This window comes from Cebus imitator, unplaced genomic scaffold (genome assembly GCF_001604975.1).
Source record: "Cebus imitator isolate Cc_AM_T3 unplaced genomic scaffold, Cebus_imitator-1.0 Scaffold232, whole genome shotgun sequence".
Lineage (NCBI taxonomy): Eukaryota > Metazoa > Chordata > Mammalia > Primates > Cebidae > Cebus > Cebus imitator.
The window spans coordinates 3,035,578-3,056,138 of record NW_016107547.1 but is presented as its reverse complement, the minus strand read 5'-3'; the positions used below and the strand labels follow the sequence as shown (position 1 = coordinate 3,056,138).

Below are 20,561 nucleotides of genomic sequence, written 5' to 3'. Positions count from 1 at the left end.
CATGTATTGTATATTCATACTTTTAAGTTTCTGTATATGTCCGTTCAAGTTGTACTGTCTTTGAGGAATGATGACTTTATTCATTCCTTTTCAGTGTTTATACATGTTTTCCTTTTCTTGCATAATTTCATTGGCTAGGACCTCCAGAATTATATTGTGTAGAAGTGATGATCATAGGCATCTTTTCTCAGTAACACAAGAAAAGATTTCAACATCTCAATATTTATTATGATGTTTGCTGTGGGATTTTGTAGCTGCTCTTTATTGAATTTAAAATTTCTTTTAGTCTTAGTTTAAAAATTAAAGTTAACTATCACCATTGCAAATCTTAGTGGCATAAAGAAAAAAAATTAAAATTAATTTTAATTTTAAAAATTAAAATTAAAGCTTATAATCCCAGCACTTTGGGAGGTCTAGGTGGGTGGATCACGTGGTCAGGAGCTCGAGACCAGCCTGGCCAACACAGTGAAACTCTGTCTCTACTAAAAATACAAAAAAATTAGCTGAATGTGATGGTGGGCACCTGTAACCCCAGCCACTCGGGAGGCTGAGGCAAGGAAAATTGCTTGAACTGGGAAGGGGGAGATTGCAGTGAGCTGAGATCGCACCACTGCACTCCAGCCTGGGTGACAGAGTGAGACTCAGTCTCGAAAAAAGAAATTGAAGTTAAAAGTTCTTTTTAATTAAAAGTTAAAAGTTCCTTTTAAACTGGGTGTGGGGGCTTATGCCTGTAATCCCAGCACTTTGGGAGGCTGAGGCAGGTGGATCACCTAACCTTGGGAGTTTGAGACCAACCTGACCAACATGGTTCTAGAAACCTAGTCTCTACCAAAAAAATGCAAAATAAATGGGTGTGGTGGCACATGCCTGTAATCCCAGCTACTCAGGAGACTGAGGCAGGAGAATCGCTTGAACCCAAGAGGCGGAGGTTGTGATGAGCTGAGATCACGCCATTGCATTCCAGCATGGGAGTGCAAGAGCAAAGCTCCATCTCAAAGGAAAAGTTCCTTTTAGTCTTAGTTTGCTACAAGTTTTTATCATGAATGGATGTTTAGTATTTTATCAAATACTTATTATATATCTATTGAGATGATAATCTGGTTTTCATCTTTTATTCCATATATGTGATGAATTTCATTTGTTAATTTTCAAAGGTGAAAGCAATCTTATATTTCCAGAATAAGTGTAAAGTGGTCATAATATTATTTCTTGTTATGTAATGCTAGATTTGCTATGTTATTTTTTGTTTAGGATTTTTGTATCCATGAATGAGATCTTCATGAGAAATATTGGCATATACTTTTGAAATAATATCCTTCAGAATTTTATATTAGGGTTATGCTGACCTCATAAGGCACATTGCTAAGAATGTCGTCTTTTTCTATTTTTTGGACAAGTTTATTTAAGACTGGCAATTTTTCTTTCTTAAAAGTTTGGTATATTTACAAATGAAACTGGAATTTTCTTTGTGGTAATGTTTTCCATTATGGATTAAGTTTCTTTATAGAAACCATTCAGTTTCCATTTTTTCTTGTAGTTTATTAAGTTGGGTTGTTCTAGAAATTTGTTCATTTCATCAAAAGTTTCAGATATATTGACAAAAAGTTGTTTGTAATATCCTCTTAGGATATTTTATGTCTGCACTATGTATAGCAATGTCATATTTCTTATTCCTGATATTGGTTATTTGGGTTTTCTGTGTTTTCATCTTGATCAGTCTCCAGAAGAGTTCATCAGTTTTATTGATCTGAGCAAATCATCCAGTATTGACTTTGTTGATTCTTTCTATAGTATATATATTCCTATTATGTTACTTTTAGCTCTTACAATTAGTATTTTCTTCCTTCTGCCTTCTTTGAGTTTACTTTGGTTTTCTTTTTCGAATTTCTTAGAATCAATACTTAGGTCATAGTTTTTCAGCTCATTTTTCTTTCTACCTTATAAATTTTTCTGTACATGTGGATTTAGTTATATTACACAGGTTTTGACATGTGATACCTTCATTTTCATTCATTTCAAACTCTTTTCTAATTTTCATGATGAAGTCTTCTTTGTTTCATGTTTTAATGTTTTATTCAAAAGTATATTTCTTGATTTCTAAACATGTATGGATTTTAGAGTCACATGCTATTACTAATTTCAAGTTTAATTCCATACTGGCCTTAAAATATCCTATGTATGATTTTAATACTTTGAAATATATCAAGACTTGCTTTATAGCCTATCACATGGTCAATATTTATAAATGTTCTATATACATTTGAAATACATTATGTGTATTTTGTAGTCATTTATGGCAATGTTCTGTATGTATCAATTAGATCAAATCTGTTAACCATGTTGCTCAAATATTTCATATTCTTTCTAATTTGTTTGCTTGTTCTCTAAGTTGGTGTCAGGGGGGGCCTGTAAAGTCTCTGACTATGATTGTGAATTTTCCCCCCATTTTTTCTTCTTTCAATTTTGTTTCATTTATTTGGCTTACTGCTTTCTTCAGTGTTGGAAATTCCTTTTTTTTTTTTTTTTTTTTTTTTTTTTTTTTTTTTTTTGAGACAGGGTCTCACTCTGTGGCCCAGGCTGGAGTGCAGTGTCATGTACCTGGCTCACTGCATCCTCAACCTCCTGGACTCAAGCAATCCTCCCACCTGAGCCTCTTGAGTAGCTATAGGCACATGCCACCACACCCAGCTAATTTTTGTATTTTTGTAGAGATGGAGTCTCACTATGTTGCCCAGGCTATTCTCAAACTCCTGGGCTCAAGTGACCTGTCCACCTCAGCCTTCCAGAGTGCTGGGATCACAGGCATATGCCACTGTGCATGGCCAGTGTTGGAAATTTATTAGCCACTATCTATTCAATTTTGTTTTTTTTTTTTTATTCCATGAGACTGAAAAAGCCCTACTCAGCCTCTGAGCCCTCTAGCCCCCCTACTATAATTGACAGATGCTGCTACAGGAAAAGCATCCACAAATGTCAAGCTCTTCTCGCTGGCTTTTCTTTTTCTTCTGGAACTTGGCACAGTAATTCTTTACTGTTTTTTGAACTCCACTAACTCCCAAAAGATTTTAAGTATATTTTGTTTAGATTTTCTAGTTCTCATCAGAAAGGAATGGTAAGAATTACTTAGGTCCCTATTACTAGAAACAGAATTCCACCTTTATGTTTTCATATGCATGCTTGACAAAGTACCAGTTATCTAACTCCTGAATAATATAAGGGTTTCCAAATATTTCATTCAGGACACTCCATCTTACATATTATTAAACGATAGTATTTCATTTCTACATTGCTTCCTAGCTCCAGATTTTTTATTATTATTATTTTATACTCAATAGTAGGTGCTTCTTTGCCATCTCTCTGGGCTAGTGGGTACAGTTTGTTACTAACCATCTTACTGAGATTGCAGCCTTTCAAGTGTCTCCAGCTTTACGCTGGAGATTTAGTCCAACTCCCCATCTGAAATGGGTCCAAAACCTCATCTCTTTTCCCTTTGTGGACCTAAGTACCCAAGTCCCTACTCATAATTGGGTATAATAACCCTCAAGGCTACCAGAAGATTGACTGCTTTAGGTTTTAGCATCCTCTTCGCTTCTGGCAATTGAGGATTTCTCCTTTTTGTGAGTGCAGACATGCAATTTAAAAAATTATTACATCATATCCAACATTTCCAGGGGTTTATATTGAGATAGTTTGAAAATAGCCTAGTCTGCTATTTGGCCAATACTGTTCGTCTAGTCCTATTACTTTTCAGACAGAAATCAGAATGATGTGCTCCTCTGTGTCTAACATTTATAGTTGTACAAAGCAATACATGGAAAATGTTTGCTTCTAACTATTCTAGTCAGTGCTGACTTGATTGGCGTTAACCAATTAGCCCCTAATCTTATAAAGGCCCTTTCAGCTCCATTTTTATTGTCTTGGGGGGAGGCCATAAAGGAGAACAGAATGATAATATCAGCCTTACTACAAAAACTAAAATTATAAATACAGATTATCAATCAGAGATTCAGACTAAGATTTGGGGACCAGGGGCTCTTTCAGGATAATTCTGGCTGAGCTACCACTTTTTAAGCCAATGCCCACCTTTTTAAGATATGTTTTTCTGTGTGCTAGAATTTTCTCACAACCTGGGGATTCCCTGCACACCTTTCCATTCCCTTTTCCACCCATTCTAATTTGGCTTTTCAACTACATCTTTACCAGTACAGCTCTTCCTAAAGTCATCAACAAATTTTATGTTGATAAATCCAATGAGCACTTCACTGCCTGTGCTTACTTGACCTCTCAGCAATATTAGATGTAAATACTCCTTTATTGAGAAGTATCCTCTTGTGCTTTAGTTACACCACAATTTCCTAGATTTCTTCCTATCCCTCACTGCCTTCTCCATCCCAGTTTCCTTTGGTGGTTCCTCTTTTTTCTACCTGATCTTTCTTCAGGGCTCTTCTATTCTCTCTTTAGGGATATCAACCAGTTAGTTCTATGCCTCTAAATACCACCTTTATGCTAATGACTGCCAATTTTATATCTCCAGTCCTAGCCTGTCAGAATCATATATCCTACTGGTTGCATTGACATTTTCACTTGGCTTTTTACATATATCTTAAGGTTAATCTGTTTGAACTTCCACCCTTATTTTTCCGTCAGCCTTTCCCATTTTATTAATGACAGTGTTATCTATCCATATGTTTAAGCCAAACTTTTATTTTTCCCTTTCCTTCATCCTTATATCCAATTTTGAGCAAGACCTGTTGGTTAAATATATTTCAAATCTGTCCAACAGCCTTGTAAGCTACAAGTATTATTACTTCTATTGCATTCTTACACAGAGATTAAAACAATATGTTAGTAAGTTGCCTAAGGGTCCATAGGTACTAAGCAGAGGAATCAGGGACACAGGTATCTTTATTTCAAATCCACTACTCTTACCATCATACCCTGACCTTCAGAGAATACTTGTGAGTAAACTCATGAACAAATTGATCCAGATTATAATAAAACTCATAATCATGGCTTTATCACAAGATTGTTGTCATCTACTGAAAAATAACTCTGCTATCTGCGGAATATATTAAACTAGTTTAAGAATTTGAGACTGTGAAAGAGACAACCTGGCTTCTAGAATACCCTATTTTCCTTTCAGGAATATGTGGCCTATTGTTCCCAAAACATATTTCATTCTTTCCGTAGGTTTTTATCTTACTTCTCTTCCTCCAGCAAGGGAATTAGATCAAGAAAGAGGCTTGCCATGCTTTTATGTTGGTTTGTTTATCTATTGCCATGACTTTATTAATATTCAACATTTCTCAACCAAAAGTCAAAGGGACAAAGGAGAGAATCTCAGCAGAGCCAATACACACCATCATTATTACATTGTCCAAATACTGAGTAGCATTTCAAGATAAGAAAATGTGTTATTTAATCAACCAGGGTTAATTTTACATGCTTAAAATAAATGCAAATATTGTTAGTATGATCAGGGAAACCAGTTGGTTGCCATCATTGGTGTCTTTATCTTTTGTATATTATGAATTTTATTAAAAAGTTATCTTTCCAATTAATGAACTTGTCTTTCTGAATGAAGTTAGGACACTGTTTTATTGGGATTTTCCCCCCAATGATATCTTATAGTATCATAAAATCCCTGCAACATTATCTGTGATCTTAATGAATTTTAAGTGAAACCCAGTTGGCATTTATTTGTCATTAATTTCATTTCTAAGCCTGGAATGCTATTATCATTTTATGGACTTCTCAAAGTCAAATTTGCCTTAGGGTTTTATATTATTATTAGAAACTTAACTACCTCTTTTTAGTTTCTTGCACATTCATTCAGATGCTAGAGATCTTGTTACATCTTGTTTATATAAACATTTCATTTAAAATATAAGTATAGGCAGGGCATGGTGGCTCACATCTGTAATCCCAGTACTTTGGGAAGCCAAGATTGGAGGATCGCTTGGGGCCAGAAGTTCAAGACCAACCTGGTTAACATAGTGAGATCTCATCTCTATTAAATAAATAAATAAAATATACGCATAGACTCGGATTTTTGGTAATTCTAATGTTTTTTGGAAGAATGGTTGCTGGTTTTAACAAATATGTTAATATGTCTCCTTTGAATTCCCCACAGAGCTCTGTACCATGGAGTGTGGTAGCCATGGAGTCTGCTCAAGAGGAATTTGCCAGTGTGAAGAAGGCTGGGTAGGACCAACATGTGAGGAACGCTCCTGTCATTCTCACTGTACTGAACATGGCCAATGTAAAGATGGAAAATGTGAGTGTAGCCCTGGATGGGAGGGCGACCACTGCACAATTGGTAAGTACCACCATACTTTAACCAAAGTAAATTGGATTAATTTAAGCAAGAATAGTCTAGTGAGTCAATCACTAGGCATTTAGTATAATTTGAGGTTGGAGTAGAGGAGGAGAAGGAGGGTTGGTTACAAGTTTTAAAACTTTAGGAACTGGTAGGTTTCTTCTTTGGTCGATGATATTCTACCTATTTCTTGTGTTGTTTCCTTTCTCATTACTTGAGTATTCCTTACATTTTCTGCTTTCAAGTGCTCTGAGTTACTCAAGTGAAAAGTGATACATGGGAACAAAGTGTCACTGGTTAATAAGAAAAGTGGAGGCCAGGCGTGGTGGCTCACGCCTGTAATCCTAGGACTTCGGGAGGCTGAGGCGGGTGGATCACAAGGTCAGGAGTTCGAGACCAGCCTGGTCAATATGGTGAAACCCCGTCTCTACTAAAAATACATAAATCAGCTGGGCATGGTGGCTCATGCCTGTAATCCCAGCTACTCAGGAGACTGAGGCAGGAGAATCGCTTGAACCCAGGAAGCAGAGGTTGTGGTGAGCTGAGATCGTGCCATTGCACTCCAGCCTGGGCAATGAAAGTAAAACTCCATCTCAAAAAAAAAAAAAAAAGTGGTTTTGTTGTAAAGGTAACATTCACTGCCCATTTTTCCTTTTGAAAAGTATAGGTTGTTTCAGCTGAAAGCACTTAGAGGCAATTTCATTAAATGGGACTACTTTAACAGGGGCCATTCGATATCATTATAGTCTGTCTTTAATGTATATGAGGAAGGCACTTCTGACCTATTATCAATAGAACATTTGTGTTGAATTGTTTATCTGGTAGTATAGAGAGTTGGTCCTGAAGCCACCACTCTCTCTTCACCCCTTATTGCTAATTTCAAAAATTCTCAAGGTACTGTCTGGGAAAATGATCTGTGAGTATGGAAAAGCCTATGTAATAATTAATCTATCATGTGATCTTCACACTATAAAATATATTAAAAATAAATATTTCAGTTATAGAACACTTTCTTTTCCTGAAAAAAAGCAAAACCCTTAACATATATTTATATCCACCACAAAGATTTCTATACAAGAAACCTTTGCATAAAAAGGTTATCATTAATACAGAGTAACACATGTGATTCCCTTTGTTCAGCTAAAGAAAGTGGGTCACAGAGTGTTCCAGTGACATTCCATGACTACATAGAAAATTCAGGCAGAGCAAAGGCAAATGGGCCTTTGGACACCCAATTCATTATTTGTAGGCTTTTCCCCCACTAGACTACACTACAGCTTTCATTTTTAGGTGAAGGTATTTTGTTATAATGGCTGGAACCTGCCAAAGTAATGTATAATATATATATAACACATATAACATATTATCTTAATAAACTGCATTACTACTCTACTAAAGGTACAGTAAGTCTTGTTCTATGACTGTAGAAAATATTTAAGATTCATTAAAAAGTTGGAGAGGGGTGAGATTCAGATGCAGCTTAAGTAATTACATGCCTGTACTACGGTAAGTTTATTGCCTTCACATAAGAGGATTTAAATATCGTGATGATTACTGTAGGTGGTTACTCCAGAACTCCCTTCTAAAGATATTACTAATAAGAAGTTGAAGCCAGTGCTCTTTCACAAAAGTTATTACTGAAATGTGAAAATGCAGTTCTTATACTTCTAATGAAATATGACACTTTTTAGGAAGCCTAATAGAGTTTCTTGCAGAAATGCCATTAATATTGTTCTCACAGAAAATATTATTCACAAACTACACAGACCCATGTACCAACTTTTGAGCTGCAGGCATTTCAGCAGTTCACAGTTTGCTGTTCTCCTCCCAGGCAACAGATGGTAAACCATTAGTACATAGTGTATAACTTTCATCTCCCAGAAATTCATTCGATCTCTCTTTTCCCTCCTTTTTAGCTCACTACTTAGATGCTGTCCGAGGTAAGATTTTTCTCACTAATTTTATAACACAAACATATTTTTAAAAGAAAATATGCATGTGGGAAAGAAAGGGTGGTGGTTTTGGCATTTGCGTGGCATTTGCGTTGTCTGATTTTATTTTTAACAGTCTTGTTTAAATATAATGTTGTCAGTTTCATGCTTTAATAGTCAGACTAAAAGGTAATTTGTTTTTTCAATATCAAAGAATCACTTTTTACCACAGTATAGAATGGACTAATAAGCAGTTTTAAAGATTATTTTTTTCTTGTCTTTGTATTGAGTGTGTGTGTGTGTGTGTGTGTGTGTGTGTGTGTGTGTGTGGACCTGTGTGTATAACACAGGTAATTATTAACTTATTTTTAATAATTTAGTAATTATTAAATAATTTAGTTCAGTGGATGCACTTTTTCTTTAACATAACAATATAGCTCCAAGTCCATATACAAGGACTCCTAAGTCCTTACAAGGGCAGGAGAATTATCCTCCTGGAAGTATCACATCATCCATCCCTCTAGGGAGCTGCCTTTAACAGAGAGAGCAAGCATCTTTCTGCCAGACGTTCTAGTGCCTTTCATTACCTCAGCTTCAGAAGTTTAATATGTCCCAAATTATTCTTTATTTCTCCTTAATTATGTATTGCCAATCTATTAGAATAGAACTACAAAAATTCCCTTCTCAAACCTATGTATGCTCATCGTATACAATGTCATGAGTATATTACGTACATAAAGCTTGTCACCTGTTCTAACAGGCATCTGTCATTTTATTTTTAAGTTTCTTCTTCCTCTGGTCTGTTGATAGTTTCTTGGAAAAATATTTAGAAGGAACACTGTGGTACTTCTACAGATCTTTTAAAAGTTGTTTTTTGTTTTGTTTTGCTCTTTATACTTGTGGAATTTTCTTTCAAAGAAAGAAAGCAAAATGAATATCAATTGGACTATTCCCGATAAAATCCAAGTCTGGTTCTCTATTTCTACTAGGAAAATATCCAGTAGCGTTATCGTTGCTTTTTTCATTTATCTGCTCACCGAGCATGTGGTACATGTGAAGTTACCCTTTGCTAGAGCTGAACTCCAAACTACTGGTAGAAAGAGTAGGGCATCCCTGATAAATTTAAAGTCTAAAGAGGAACTATTGTCAGTGTTGGTGCTTTATCAATGGGTAAAAGTTATTTAAATACTATGCTTTCCTCTTGACTTGATATTTTCCAGTTCTCTATAATTCAGAAAGTCTAAATCTGGCATGTATTAATTCCATAAACACTTATTTAACATTTAATATTATTATTACAAGCAGAATACCATGCAAGCTTTTGAAAGAGATGCCATAGAAGTAAAGATTTAAATCCTTAGTCCACAGATGAATAATAATCTTAAAGAGAAAAGCTGAATAGATGCAAAGCAACTACAGCACATTTCCAAGGCACCATATGAACAAATACTGAATGGTGTGGTCTGAACTGTTGTATAACTGTTGTTATACAACAACGTACTTAAGTCCTGAAGAAATACATCACAAGGGAAAATCAGCACAGGCTAGAAATAGGGAAAGTTTCTCTTCATAGGAACTGCTATCTTTTTCCAACATATTGGTCGTAACTAGATACAATGTCAACCATATAGTTTTGATTGAGATGAGGAGATATGTTTATTGAAAAGAAAAAAAAAATTCTTGCCCCTGCCATAGTTTTCTTCCTATGTGAAACCAGGGGTTGGGAACTGGGCTTAGCATTAATAAAGCTTAATTGGCTCTCTAAGGAAAACTACTGCAGAGTAAGGGATAACAAGTTCCCTGGGAAGGTTTTGCAAGCAAGCAGGCTCCTCTTTCATTTATTCAACACCTCATCTGAATGGGGCCCAGATGATTAGATACTTCCCTATAGGCAGACACTTCATTGTTGGCCATCCCATTCTGATATCTCCGTGACTGTTACTCTCTCATGCCTTTTCAGATGGCTGCCCAGGGCTCTGCTTTGGAAATGGACGATGTACCCTGGATCAAAATGGTTGGCACTGTGTGTGTCAGGTGGGTTGGAGTGGGACAGGCTGCAATGTTGTCATGGAAATGCTTTGTGGAGATAACTTGGACAATGATGGAGGTGAGTCATTTATAAAATGTTCGCTTAAGAAAGGAATAGCCCAACCTCTAGCACAGTGATAATCAACCTGGCCAAGGGTGAAAATTAGGAATCTCTAGTATAGACGACACTGAGTTATATAGGGTAATACTACCTTTTAGTCTCAACCACATTAAGAAGACATTATTTATTGAATATGTACTATGACCAGGCAGTACTCCAAATTTTTTGCATGTGTTATGTATCATTTAATTCTCACAATAACTCTATAAGGTATAGGTACTACTATCTTCCCTACCTGTAGATGGGAAAATTAATGCTCTGGATGGGGATAGTAAGTGAGTTATCCAGGATCACAAAGCTAGAGAGTAGCAGAGCCAAAGTTCCAATTTAGGGCTATGTGACTTCAGAGCGTATTTTCTCAACTACTACACCATGCTACCTCCCATACCCATGGCATCTATCATATCAGATTAAATTAACATACCGCTCTTCAAGTTGTCTAATGTTAGCATAGTTTGCACCATACACACTAAAATATTTTTCTTTGTCATTAGGTATTTGGAGCTCCCTCTAGTGTGTCTACCTCTTAGTAACACTTTATATCTTTCAGAGGACATAGCATCAAGACAATTTATGGTAGAATTTTAAATATTTAATCAAGGAGCTGCAGATGATAGTTTTGAAAACCATATGTGGCTCCAAGACCTCAGAGTTACCACTTCTCTTAGGAAAGCCAACAAAACATCTAACACACTGTACAATCAGACCTCAAAACTGCCAAAATCACATCTGACCGAGCCTAAAACAACAAATCCTCACCTTCCACATACCTTCTACTTGAGGAAACATAAAATTAACAAAAAAAATTTTTTTGAATGTCCATATATTAGCTTAAAAGGAAGTATATTATTAAATTTGACGCCTCACATTTCTATATCTGCTTAGACAATTGCATTCCTTGTTATTTGTATTCAAACATGGGGCAGGCTTATATTAATAAGGTAGCAGCCATGGCTTAAGCACCAAATTGTATTGTAACAGTTTCTTCCTCTACTTGTTCTGGCTAACAGTTAACCTTTTAAAACCTTTAAGATCTTATCAAAATTAAGTGGAGACAACTTTGTGATTAAGAACACAGAGATCTGAAGTTAAACTGTCTGGATTCAGGTACTAGCTCTGGCTCTCATACTGGCTGTATTATTTGGGGCAAGTTTTATGTTATCTCTATGCTTCAATTTCCTTATTTCTAAAATGGGGTTAATGATATTAAGTGTCTAATAGGGTTGTAGTAAGTATGAAATGAGATAATTCAAGTGAGTCACTTGAAAGATAGTAAACTACACCACACACACACACACACACACACACACACACACACACACACACACAACTTAGAAGAGACTGTTTACTACCCATATAACTTGAGAACCTTGTTTTGGAAACTGGAGTGAAATTTTCAATTTAATGATCCACTGACAAACTAGTTTATTTTTATGGCCCTCTAAGACTCATCTTCAGTTTCCTTTTTGTCTTTTTCATTATATTCCTCTTACCTGGTATGTCCTCATGTCTCCTCTACCCATTATTCTCTGTCCATAATTTAAGTCTCAACTTAAACCATATCTCCTATGAAACTTCTGATATCCACCTCCTCACATGGTGTTGATAATATGCACCATACAATCAAGCACCTAATTATATTTTGTATATGGTTTTCTTGTTGCATGTTAAGCGTGACCCATTGCCCATAGTTATATTCTCAATATATTCAAAATAATAGTATCTCACTTGTATTCAGGATTTACTATGTGCCAGGCACTGTGCTGAGCCCCTTATGTGAATTATTTCATTTGAGCCCCTTATGAATTATTCCATTTTATCCCCATTATGTAGGAACTTTTTATTTTTCAGACAGGATCTTGTTCTTTCTCCCATTCTGGAGTGCAGTGGCACAATCTCAGCTCACTGCAACCTTTGCCTCTGGAGCTCAGGTAATCCTTCCTCAGCCTCCTAAGTAGCTGGGACTACAGGCACACACCATCACGCCTGGCTAATTTCTGTATTTTTAGTAGAAATGGGGCTTCACCATGTTGCCCAGGCTCATCTCAAACTCCTGGGCTCAAGCTATCTGCCCGCCTCAGCCTCTGAAAGTGCTGGGATTACAGGTGTGAGCCACTACGCCTGGTCAGGAACTACTATTGACATTATTTTACAAATTAGGAAACTGAGACACAGAGAAACCAAGTAGGTTGTTAAAGATCACATAGTAAGCAAATGATACATCCTGGATGTAAACATAGGTGGTCTGCTTCATTCTAAAAAGGATTTGGTAAAATAATAGGAATTTCTCAGTTATATATTGATTAAAATGTTATGCTCAGAAAACAGATTAACAACCTATGCAATTATCATTTCTGGCTCAGTTAAGGTTGAGCCAATGTTTCCTGCCTTAGTAAAGCAATAAAAATAATTGAATATTTAATTATCACCATTTTTTTATGGCCTCAAGGTCATCTCAAGGCAGCCAAAATGTTTAAAGAATGGATCAGTTAAATATTAATGAATTGTCAATTCTCAATGCCTGTGGTCTATGTAGATACAGAAGGCATAGAAGATTCCACGGAATGTGTATTGACCTGTGAACATTCCTTAAAACTGTGTATCTATATGCAAATTAAAAATCAAAGACCTTGATATGAGCTCAGTGTATTTTTATGATTGTCTTTTAGGGAGCAGAGGGGAAGGCTCCTTGAGATTTCCAATTACCATTTTTCCCTATAGTAAGATTAAGATGATATTGATGATAAATATAGATTCAGTTCTACTTTGAGACGGAATAGATTGAATAAATTCTAAAAGCCCCATGACTAAGGTTTTAGACCAATAATTCCATTTTTATGCTGTTTAAATATTACCCCTAAAAATACATTAAATGCCCTTCATTTGGTAGTCTCAGCTTTCCAGCCTTCTATAATGGCTGGTTTCATTTAGTTCAATATGACTAATGATTAATATTTGCTTAATATTAATATTAATATACTTGTCTGTGCATGTGTGTATATGTTTGTGTTTTAATTACATTAGAAAGTACCAGTTGAACCTTTCTGGGAAAAAGTGATCCTAATTTTAAAAATGTAATTCTTAAGAAATCTTCCCAATCAAAAAAATCACTTTCAAGCATTTGCTTCAAGTAGCTGCTACCTGATTACTCCATATTATAACTGATACTTAAAGAATGGTGGAATTTTTTGCATCTAATCAGCTTTGAATACTCATTAGTATTGCTGCTACTTCCTGCAGCTTTGACTGTAGTTACACTCTGATTCAATGCACTGTGACTCTCAGTAACTAATTGGGCTGCATTCAATATGTGGGTGACACAGCTGGTCCAGAAACTACTAAAGGCTCCTTGAACAGTAAAAACAGAACAGAAAAAAAAAAATAACCTTTGGATGTTTTTTCTTAAGTGCAAAAAAGGAAAGCTATCTTATGTATTGTGTATAAGAACTAATTACTATGGAAGTCACAAACCTATGAAATGTCTTGATTTCATTCATCTCTTTAGTCAACAAGCGCCTATTACATGCACAACCCTATACTTGGAGAAAAAGACTTATTATGGCTACCACATTTTCATTTGTGAATTATGTGTCCTGATTTGGGGTTTTGTACACATGATCACCATACATTACATGAACGTATGAATTAACATCCGAAAAAAGTCTGAACACTATATTAACTGAATCAGAATAGCTAAAACAAACAATAGTGAAAGGAAGATAGAACTATCAGACATTAAAGCATATTTGAAAGTTGTGATAATTGAAGCAAAGTGGTACTGATGTGAGAATAGACAGATTAATGCAATGAATAAAAGCTCTAGAACACACCCAAGTACAAAATTTAGTATATTATAAAACTGGCATCAAAAATCAATGGGGAAAATAAGCATTATTAAATAAATGGAATTGAGACAACTCTTAAGAAAAATGCCTTAGATTTTTTTTATTCATAACATATACCTAAAGAATAAGATAAATAAAAACACTTCAACTCGATTAATGAGTTAAAAGTAAAAGAAAACCAACAGCATTTGAAAAAAATATATAGGTGATAGATCTTACAATGAGAAAGCACTTAGTAAACATAAAAAGAAAGGAAACCATAATAGGAAAATAAACAATAAATTTGGCTTACTAAATATCTAAAATTTTTTTACTATGTTTAGCTAAATGTATAGACTATCTAATATCTAAATATTTGCAGACATCAAAATCTGCATTATCTGGTATGGTAACCACTGGCAACATGTAAGTATTTAAATTTAACTTAAATAACAGAAAAAAAATTTAGGTTCTCAATTGCAATAGTCACGTCTCAAGTGCTCAATAGCCACATGAGACTAGTAGCTACTGTACTAGACAGCACAGCACTAGAGCATTCCCGTCTTTAGGACAAGTTCTATTAGATAGTGATTATCCAAATGTTTCACTCAAATGTTTACCTTTCAGCCAAACATGTCATGTTAAGTACCTGGTTTTCCATTAATTCATTACTACTTCTTGCCAACTAGTGTGCTTGGCACTCGGGAGAAAATGATAATACAAGTTTCTGCCTTCAAGGAGCTTATGGTCTAGCAAGGCAGATAGATATTAAACAATAACCCACACAAATGGGAGGGGACTTCAAAAAGTTCATGGAAAAGGGGACTTAAAATATAAAAATTAAAAAATATAAACTTTATTTCTACATCAAGTCTAAGACAATTTTGTAAGGGATGAGTCCATCCTGATGTAACTGAGGGTCCTGGGAACTTAAGTAGTCTTCTTTACATTGTTAACTAAAGAAAAATGAGTGCCCTTCAAAGATTTTTTAAGATTAGGAAATTAGAAGGAGCCAAATCAGGACTGTAAGGTAAATGCCTAATGATTTCCCATTGAAACGCTTTCAAAATTGCCCTTGCTTAATGAGAAGAATGAGCAGGAGCATTGTCATGGTGGATTAGGACTCTCTGGTGAAACTTTCCCAGGTGTTTTTCTGCTAAACCCTTGGCTAGCTTTCTCAAAACACTCTCATAATAAGCAGATGTTATCATTCTTTGGCCTTCTAAAAAGTGAACAAACAAAATGCCTTGGACATTCCAACAACTGTTGCCATGACCTTTGCTCTTGACCAGTCCACTTTTGCTTTGACTGGACCTCTTCCACCTCTTCGTAGCCCTTGTTTTGATTGTGTTTTGTCTTCAGAGTCATACTGGTAAAGCCATGTTTCATCTCCTGTTACAGTTCTTCAACAAAATGCTTTGGGATCTTTATCTCATTCATTTAAAATTTCCATTGAAAGCTCTGCTTTTGTCTGTTGCTGATCTGGGAGTAACAGTTTTTGTACCCATCAAGTGGAAAATTTGCTAGACTTTAATTTTGTAGGCAGAATTGTGTAAGCTGAACCAAGCGAGATGTCTGTGGTGTTGGAACTGCTCCTGCTGCTAATCACTGGTCCTCTTCAATTAGGGCACAAACAAGATTAATCTTTTCTCACAAATTGATATGGATGATCTGCTGCTGCAGGCTTCATCTTCAACATTGTCTTGTCTCTTCTTACAATGAGTTATCCATTTGTAAACTGCTGATTTCTTTGGGGCATTGTCCCCATAAAATTTTCACAAAGCATCAGTGATGTCATCATTCTTCCACCCAAGTTACAACATAAATTTGATGTTTCTTCTTGCTTCAATTTTAGCAAAATTCGTGTTGTTCTGACAGGGACTCTTTTCAAACTGATGTCTTACACTTCTTAGTGCCTCAAACTAGATCCTGTTCAGATGTGTTACAATAAGCTAGTATTACTTTATTTTAATGCAAAAAAATTGAACTCCTTGCATAGTTTTCTCATGATATACATTTTCCATGAAATTTTTGAAGATCCCTGCTTGAGGTGGAAATGTACTACTAGTCTCTAAAGTAAAAGGCAAGTCTTTGCGGCTGGAACATGAGTCAGGAAGAGATTACTATGGAAAAGTAGGCAGGGGGCAGATCATACAGAACATTGTGAGTTTTACAAGATCTTTAGTTACCATACAAAGATTCCATTTCATTCACTCTTATGGAGTGAAGGAAAGTGGTCTCTGATATTGTGCAAATATTTTCAAGGAGGCTCAAAAATTGTAGAGTAAGAATGTTTAATCCAAACAGTCTTTTTTCTCTGATCTTTAAAGTATTTATCACGTTTGTCCAAGCTTCTCTGGTATAAACTCTTCCAGTGGTCTATGTTCATATTCATTGGTAAAATCAATAAGTTAATTGCCTAAAAGAGAATAATCTTCCAGGAATCATTCTTCATAACAAGTCACCATTCATTAAGAGCAACAGATATTTGCAAGCCTCTTTTATGATGTAGTGTTTCTAGATCTAGAAAATAGCACCATGGGTGAATTATGAACACATATAAGCTCATGGATCAATGAGCCTCATGTTTGGAATGGTACCGGCATGCTTCAGTGTTTAATAAATAGGAAAATGAAAGAGAAAGAACAATGAATTTATAACATTTACTCCATTTAAGAGTCAGACATTTCCACATTTACTTTTGAGATTTGGTTGGAGACAAAAGACCTGGCATCAGAAAGCATACTTTCAATTATTCTTTTCTCACCATACTCCTTTAATTTCAAAGCAATCCATTTATTAAGGAATCATTACTTAGTTGTAAGACCCTAAAGTGCCCAAGTGCCTCCAGATGCAACTGCAAAGTAGAAAATCTCATCTCTATAACTATTCACCATTGTATGAATAGGCCTGTCACATTATCTGTCAACTAAGGCTTCTAATACTTGACATCTGCCTACTTTGCAGTGATGAAAGTGAATGAGAAAATAGTTGAAATATAGTCATTTAAAGTGGATAATAAAAGTGTGCCCTCAATGAAGACTCTATTAATAACATGATTTGATACATTAGTTGGATATTTATTAATCTCTAGGCAAATTTTAAAATGTCATAGAAATATGATGTTTAGGGCATCCATTTATTCATTGTTCAAATATTTAATGAGTGGTCATTTTGGGGGGGTTGGGGGATAGAATCTCACTCCATCACCCAGACTGAAGTGCAGTGGTGCAATCTTGGCTCCCTGCAACCTCCACCTCCTGGGTTCAAGCAATTCTCCTGCCTCACCTCCCAAGTAGCTGGAACTACAGGCACATGCCACCATGCCTGGCTAATTTTTGTATTTTTAGTAGAAATGGGTTTTCACCATGTTGGCCAGGCTGGTCTCGAACTCCCAGCATCAAGTGATCCGCCCACCTCAGCCTCCAAAAGTGCTGGGATTACAGGCATAAGCCACCATGCTCAGCCTTGAATGCTTTAAGCCAGGTACTATTCTAGTCATTGAGGAAATAGCAATGCATAAAAAAGATAAAATTCATGCTTCCATAAAGCTTATATTCTAGTTACAAGAGGCAGAAATTAAACCAAATTTTTAAAATACATCTTATGATAGGAAGTGGTAAATGTGATGAAGAATTTTTTTTTAAGACAAGATGGTTACCAGAGAGTGGGAATGGTAATGGGGTTTAAAGGGGAGCTGGGGATAGCTAATGGTTACAAAAGGTGGAAAGAATAAATAAGACCTACCTTTTTTTTTTTTTTTTTTTTTTTTTTTTTTTGAGATGGAGTTTTGCTCTTGTTGCCCAGGCTGGAGTGCAATGGCACGATCTCGGCTCACTGCAACCTCCACTTTCTGGGTTCAAGTGATTCTCCTGCCTCAGCCTCCTGAGTAGCTGGGATTACAGGTGCCTGCCACCACGCCTGGTTAATTTTTGTATTTTTAGTAGAGACAGGGTTTTACCATGTTGGCTAGGCTGGTCTCGAACTCCTGATCCTAAAGTGCTGGTACTATAGGCATAAGCCATCGCACCCAGCCAAGACCTACTATTTGATAGCACAACAGGGTGACTACAGTCAATAACTTAATTGTGCACTTAAAAATAACTAAAAGAGTGTAATTGGATTGTTTGTAACACAAAGGATAAGTGCTTAAGGGGATGGATACCCCATCTTTCATGATGTGATTATTATACATTGCATGCTTGTATCAAAATATCTCAAGTGCCCCATTAATCTATACACCTACTATGTACCCATAAAAATTTAAAATCAAAAAAAATAAAAATTAAAATAAGGCAGGAAAAGGAAGGATAGGGAGTGTAAGACGGGTGAAATTTTAAATAAGGTACTCAGAGAAAATCTCACTAACAAGATGACATTTGAATAAAGACCCAAAGGAAGTGAAGATTAAGCCATGTTGATACCCGGGAGAACATTCCAGGCATAGGAATAGTGTGTACAAAGGTTCTGATACAAGACATTGTTTGGGAAATTCAGGAACACCCAGAGGAGTGGGAAGCAGATTGGCAGAATAATAAGAGGTAAGATCTGAGAGGTAAGAGGGAGCTGGCAAAGAATCAGACTATGAGGAAGTGAGTCATTGTCGAGACTTAGGCTTTTATTCTAAGCGAAATGAAAAGCCATTGATGCAGGTAGGCACCAGGAGGACATGAACATTAGTGGCATATAAACAATGTATTTTTCCAACCCAGAAAAGTTTAATGGTATGTGGTTATAACAACAATAATGATTTGGGCAGGCCAAATTCTGAGTGCACTTGAGTCTCTCTCACTTTCTTTTTTCCAATACAGTAAAATCCAGGGGTGAAAATTAGCCTGAATAAATGAAGAAAATGAATTATAGACTATTTCCAGAAGAAATACAGTTCTATTACCTTCAATACATATAAGAGCAACAACTAAGCTAACAGGAGTGCCTAGTAGGAGGCCTGCTTTAGTAAACAGTTACGAATGATTTATAGTTAGTCCATTGCTTATGGCTTTCTAAAATGCCTACGATTTTGCTTTACTGAGTTACTGAAATGATCAGCCCTTCCACTTTATTTTCACTGTTAATTTGCTCATCAGACCCTCTCTTCTGTAGATGCTGAAAAGAAGGTTAGGCTTAAATCCAGCCCCTGTCCAAATGGTGACAAATTCTGAATCAATCAAATTCAATGAATGAAAAGTTTCTGTAGTATTAGTGTTTGTCTACTCAGAGTCACATAGGATCCTACTTACCTGACAACCTAACCAAGCATAGTTCGTAAAATGAACACATTCCAACAACTGGAACGTGCTACACAGAAGTCAATTGGCCTCTGGCCAGTGATAAGGCAACTTCAGCAGAAGTGAGGTTGAACATTTTCAGCTGCCATTGCAAACCATTGACATCTACCCCTAAGACTCTATCCTTATATTCCTTGCAGTCTGTATGTTTTAGAATTTGGTATAATAAAAACAGCTAACATTTATCAAGTGCTAGCTATGTACTAGATACTAAGTTTTTATGATTACCTTTCCAACTTTATTGAGGTATAAATGGTGTACAAAACCTGAACATAATAAATGTAAATAATTTGGTCAGTTTACACGTATGTATAAACTCATGTTACCATCACCACAATCAACATAATAAGCATATTCATTACATCCAACAGTTTTCTTCTTGTCCCTTTGTTTTGGGGTGGAGTGTGTGTGTGTGTATGTGTGTGTTAAGAACACTTAACATGAGCTCTACCCTCTTAACAAATTGTTAAATGCACAATACCTCATTATTAATTACAAGTACTATGTTGTACAAGAATCTGCTCATCTTATAACTGTAACTTTATACCCATTAAACAACTCCACACATCCCCCACAAACAATCCCCTAGTAACCACCATTCTATTGTCTACTTCTATATGTTTGACTATTTTAGATGCTTCATATAAAAGCAATCATGGAGTATTTTTTCTTCTATGACTGACTTATTTCACTTAGCCTAATGTTCTCCAGTCTATGGCTATACCACCCTGAATGCACCCAATCTCATCTTCATTATAGCATGTGATACTTACAACAACTCTATAGAGTAAGTATTATTGTTATCTGCATTTTACAAACAAGGAACTGACTTGTCTAGGATCATACTGATTTTAAGTGGCCACATCAAGATTAGAGCCAAAGTAGGGCCAGCCCGATGGCTCACACCTGTAATCCCAGCACTCTGGGAGGCCAATGCAGGTGGATTACTTGAGGCCAGGAGTTCAAGACCAGCCTGGCCAACATGGTGAAGCCCCACCTCTACGGAAAATACAAAAAATTAGCCAGGTGTGGTGGCAGATGCCTGTAATC

General features: G+C 35.9%; 1 protein-coding gene across 1 annotated transcript in view; it reads left to right on the top strand.

Moving 5' to 3' along the window:
- TENM1 (teneurin transmembrane protein 1) overlaps window positions 1-20,561 on the top strand; it is a 355,471-nt gene that overhangs the window by 162,122 nt on the left and 172,788 nt on the right. The window contains exons 10-12 of the mRNA XM_017497555.2: window positions 6,134-6,319; window positions 8,236-8,259; window positions 10,211-10,357. Coding sequence (XP_017353044.2) covers window positions 6,134-6,319; window positions 8,236-8,259; window positions 10,211-10,357 — 357 coding nt within the window. The remainder of the gene's footprint in view (window positions 1-6,133; window positions 6,320-8,235; window positions 8,260-10,210; window positions 10,358-20,561) is intronic.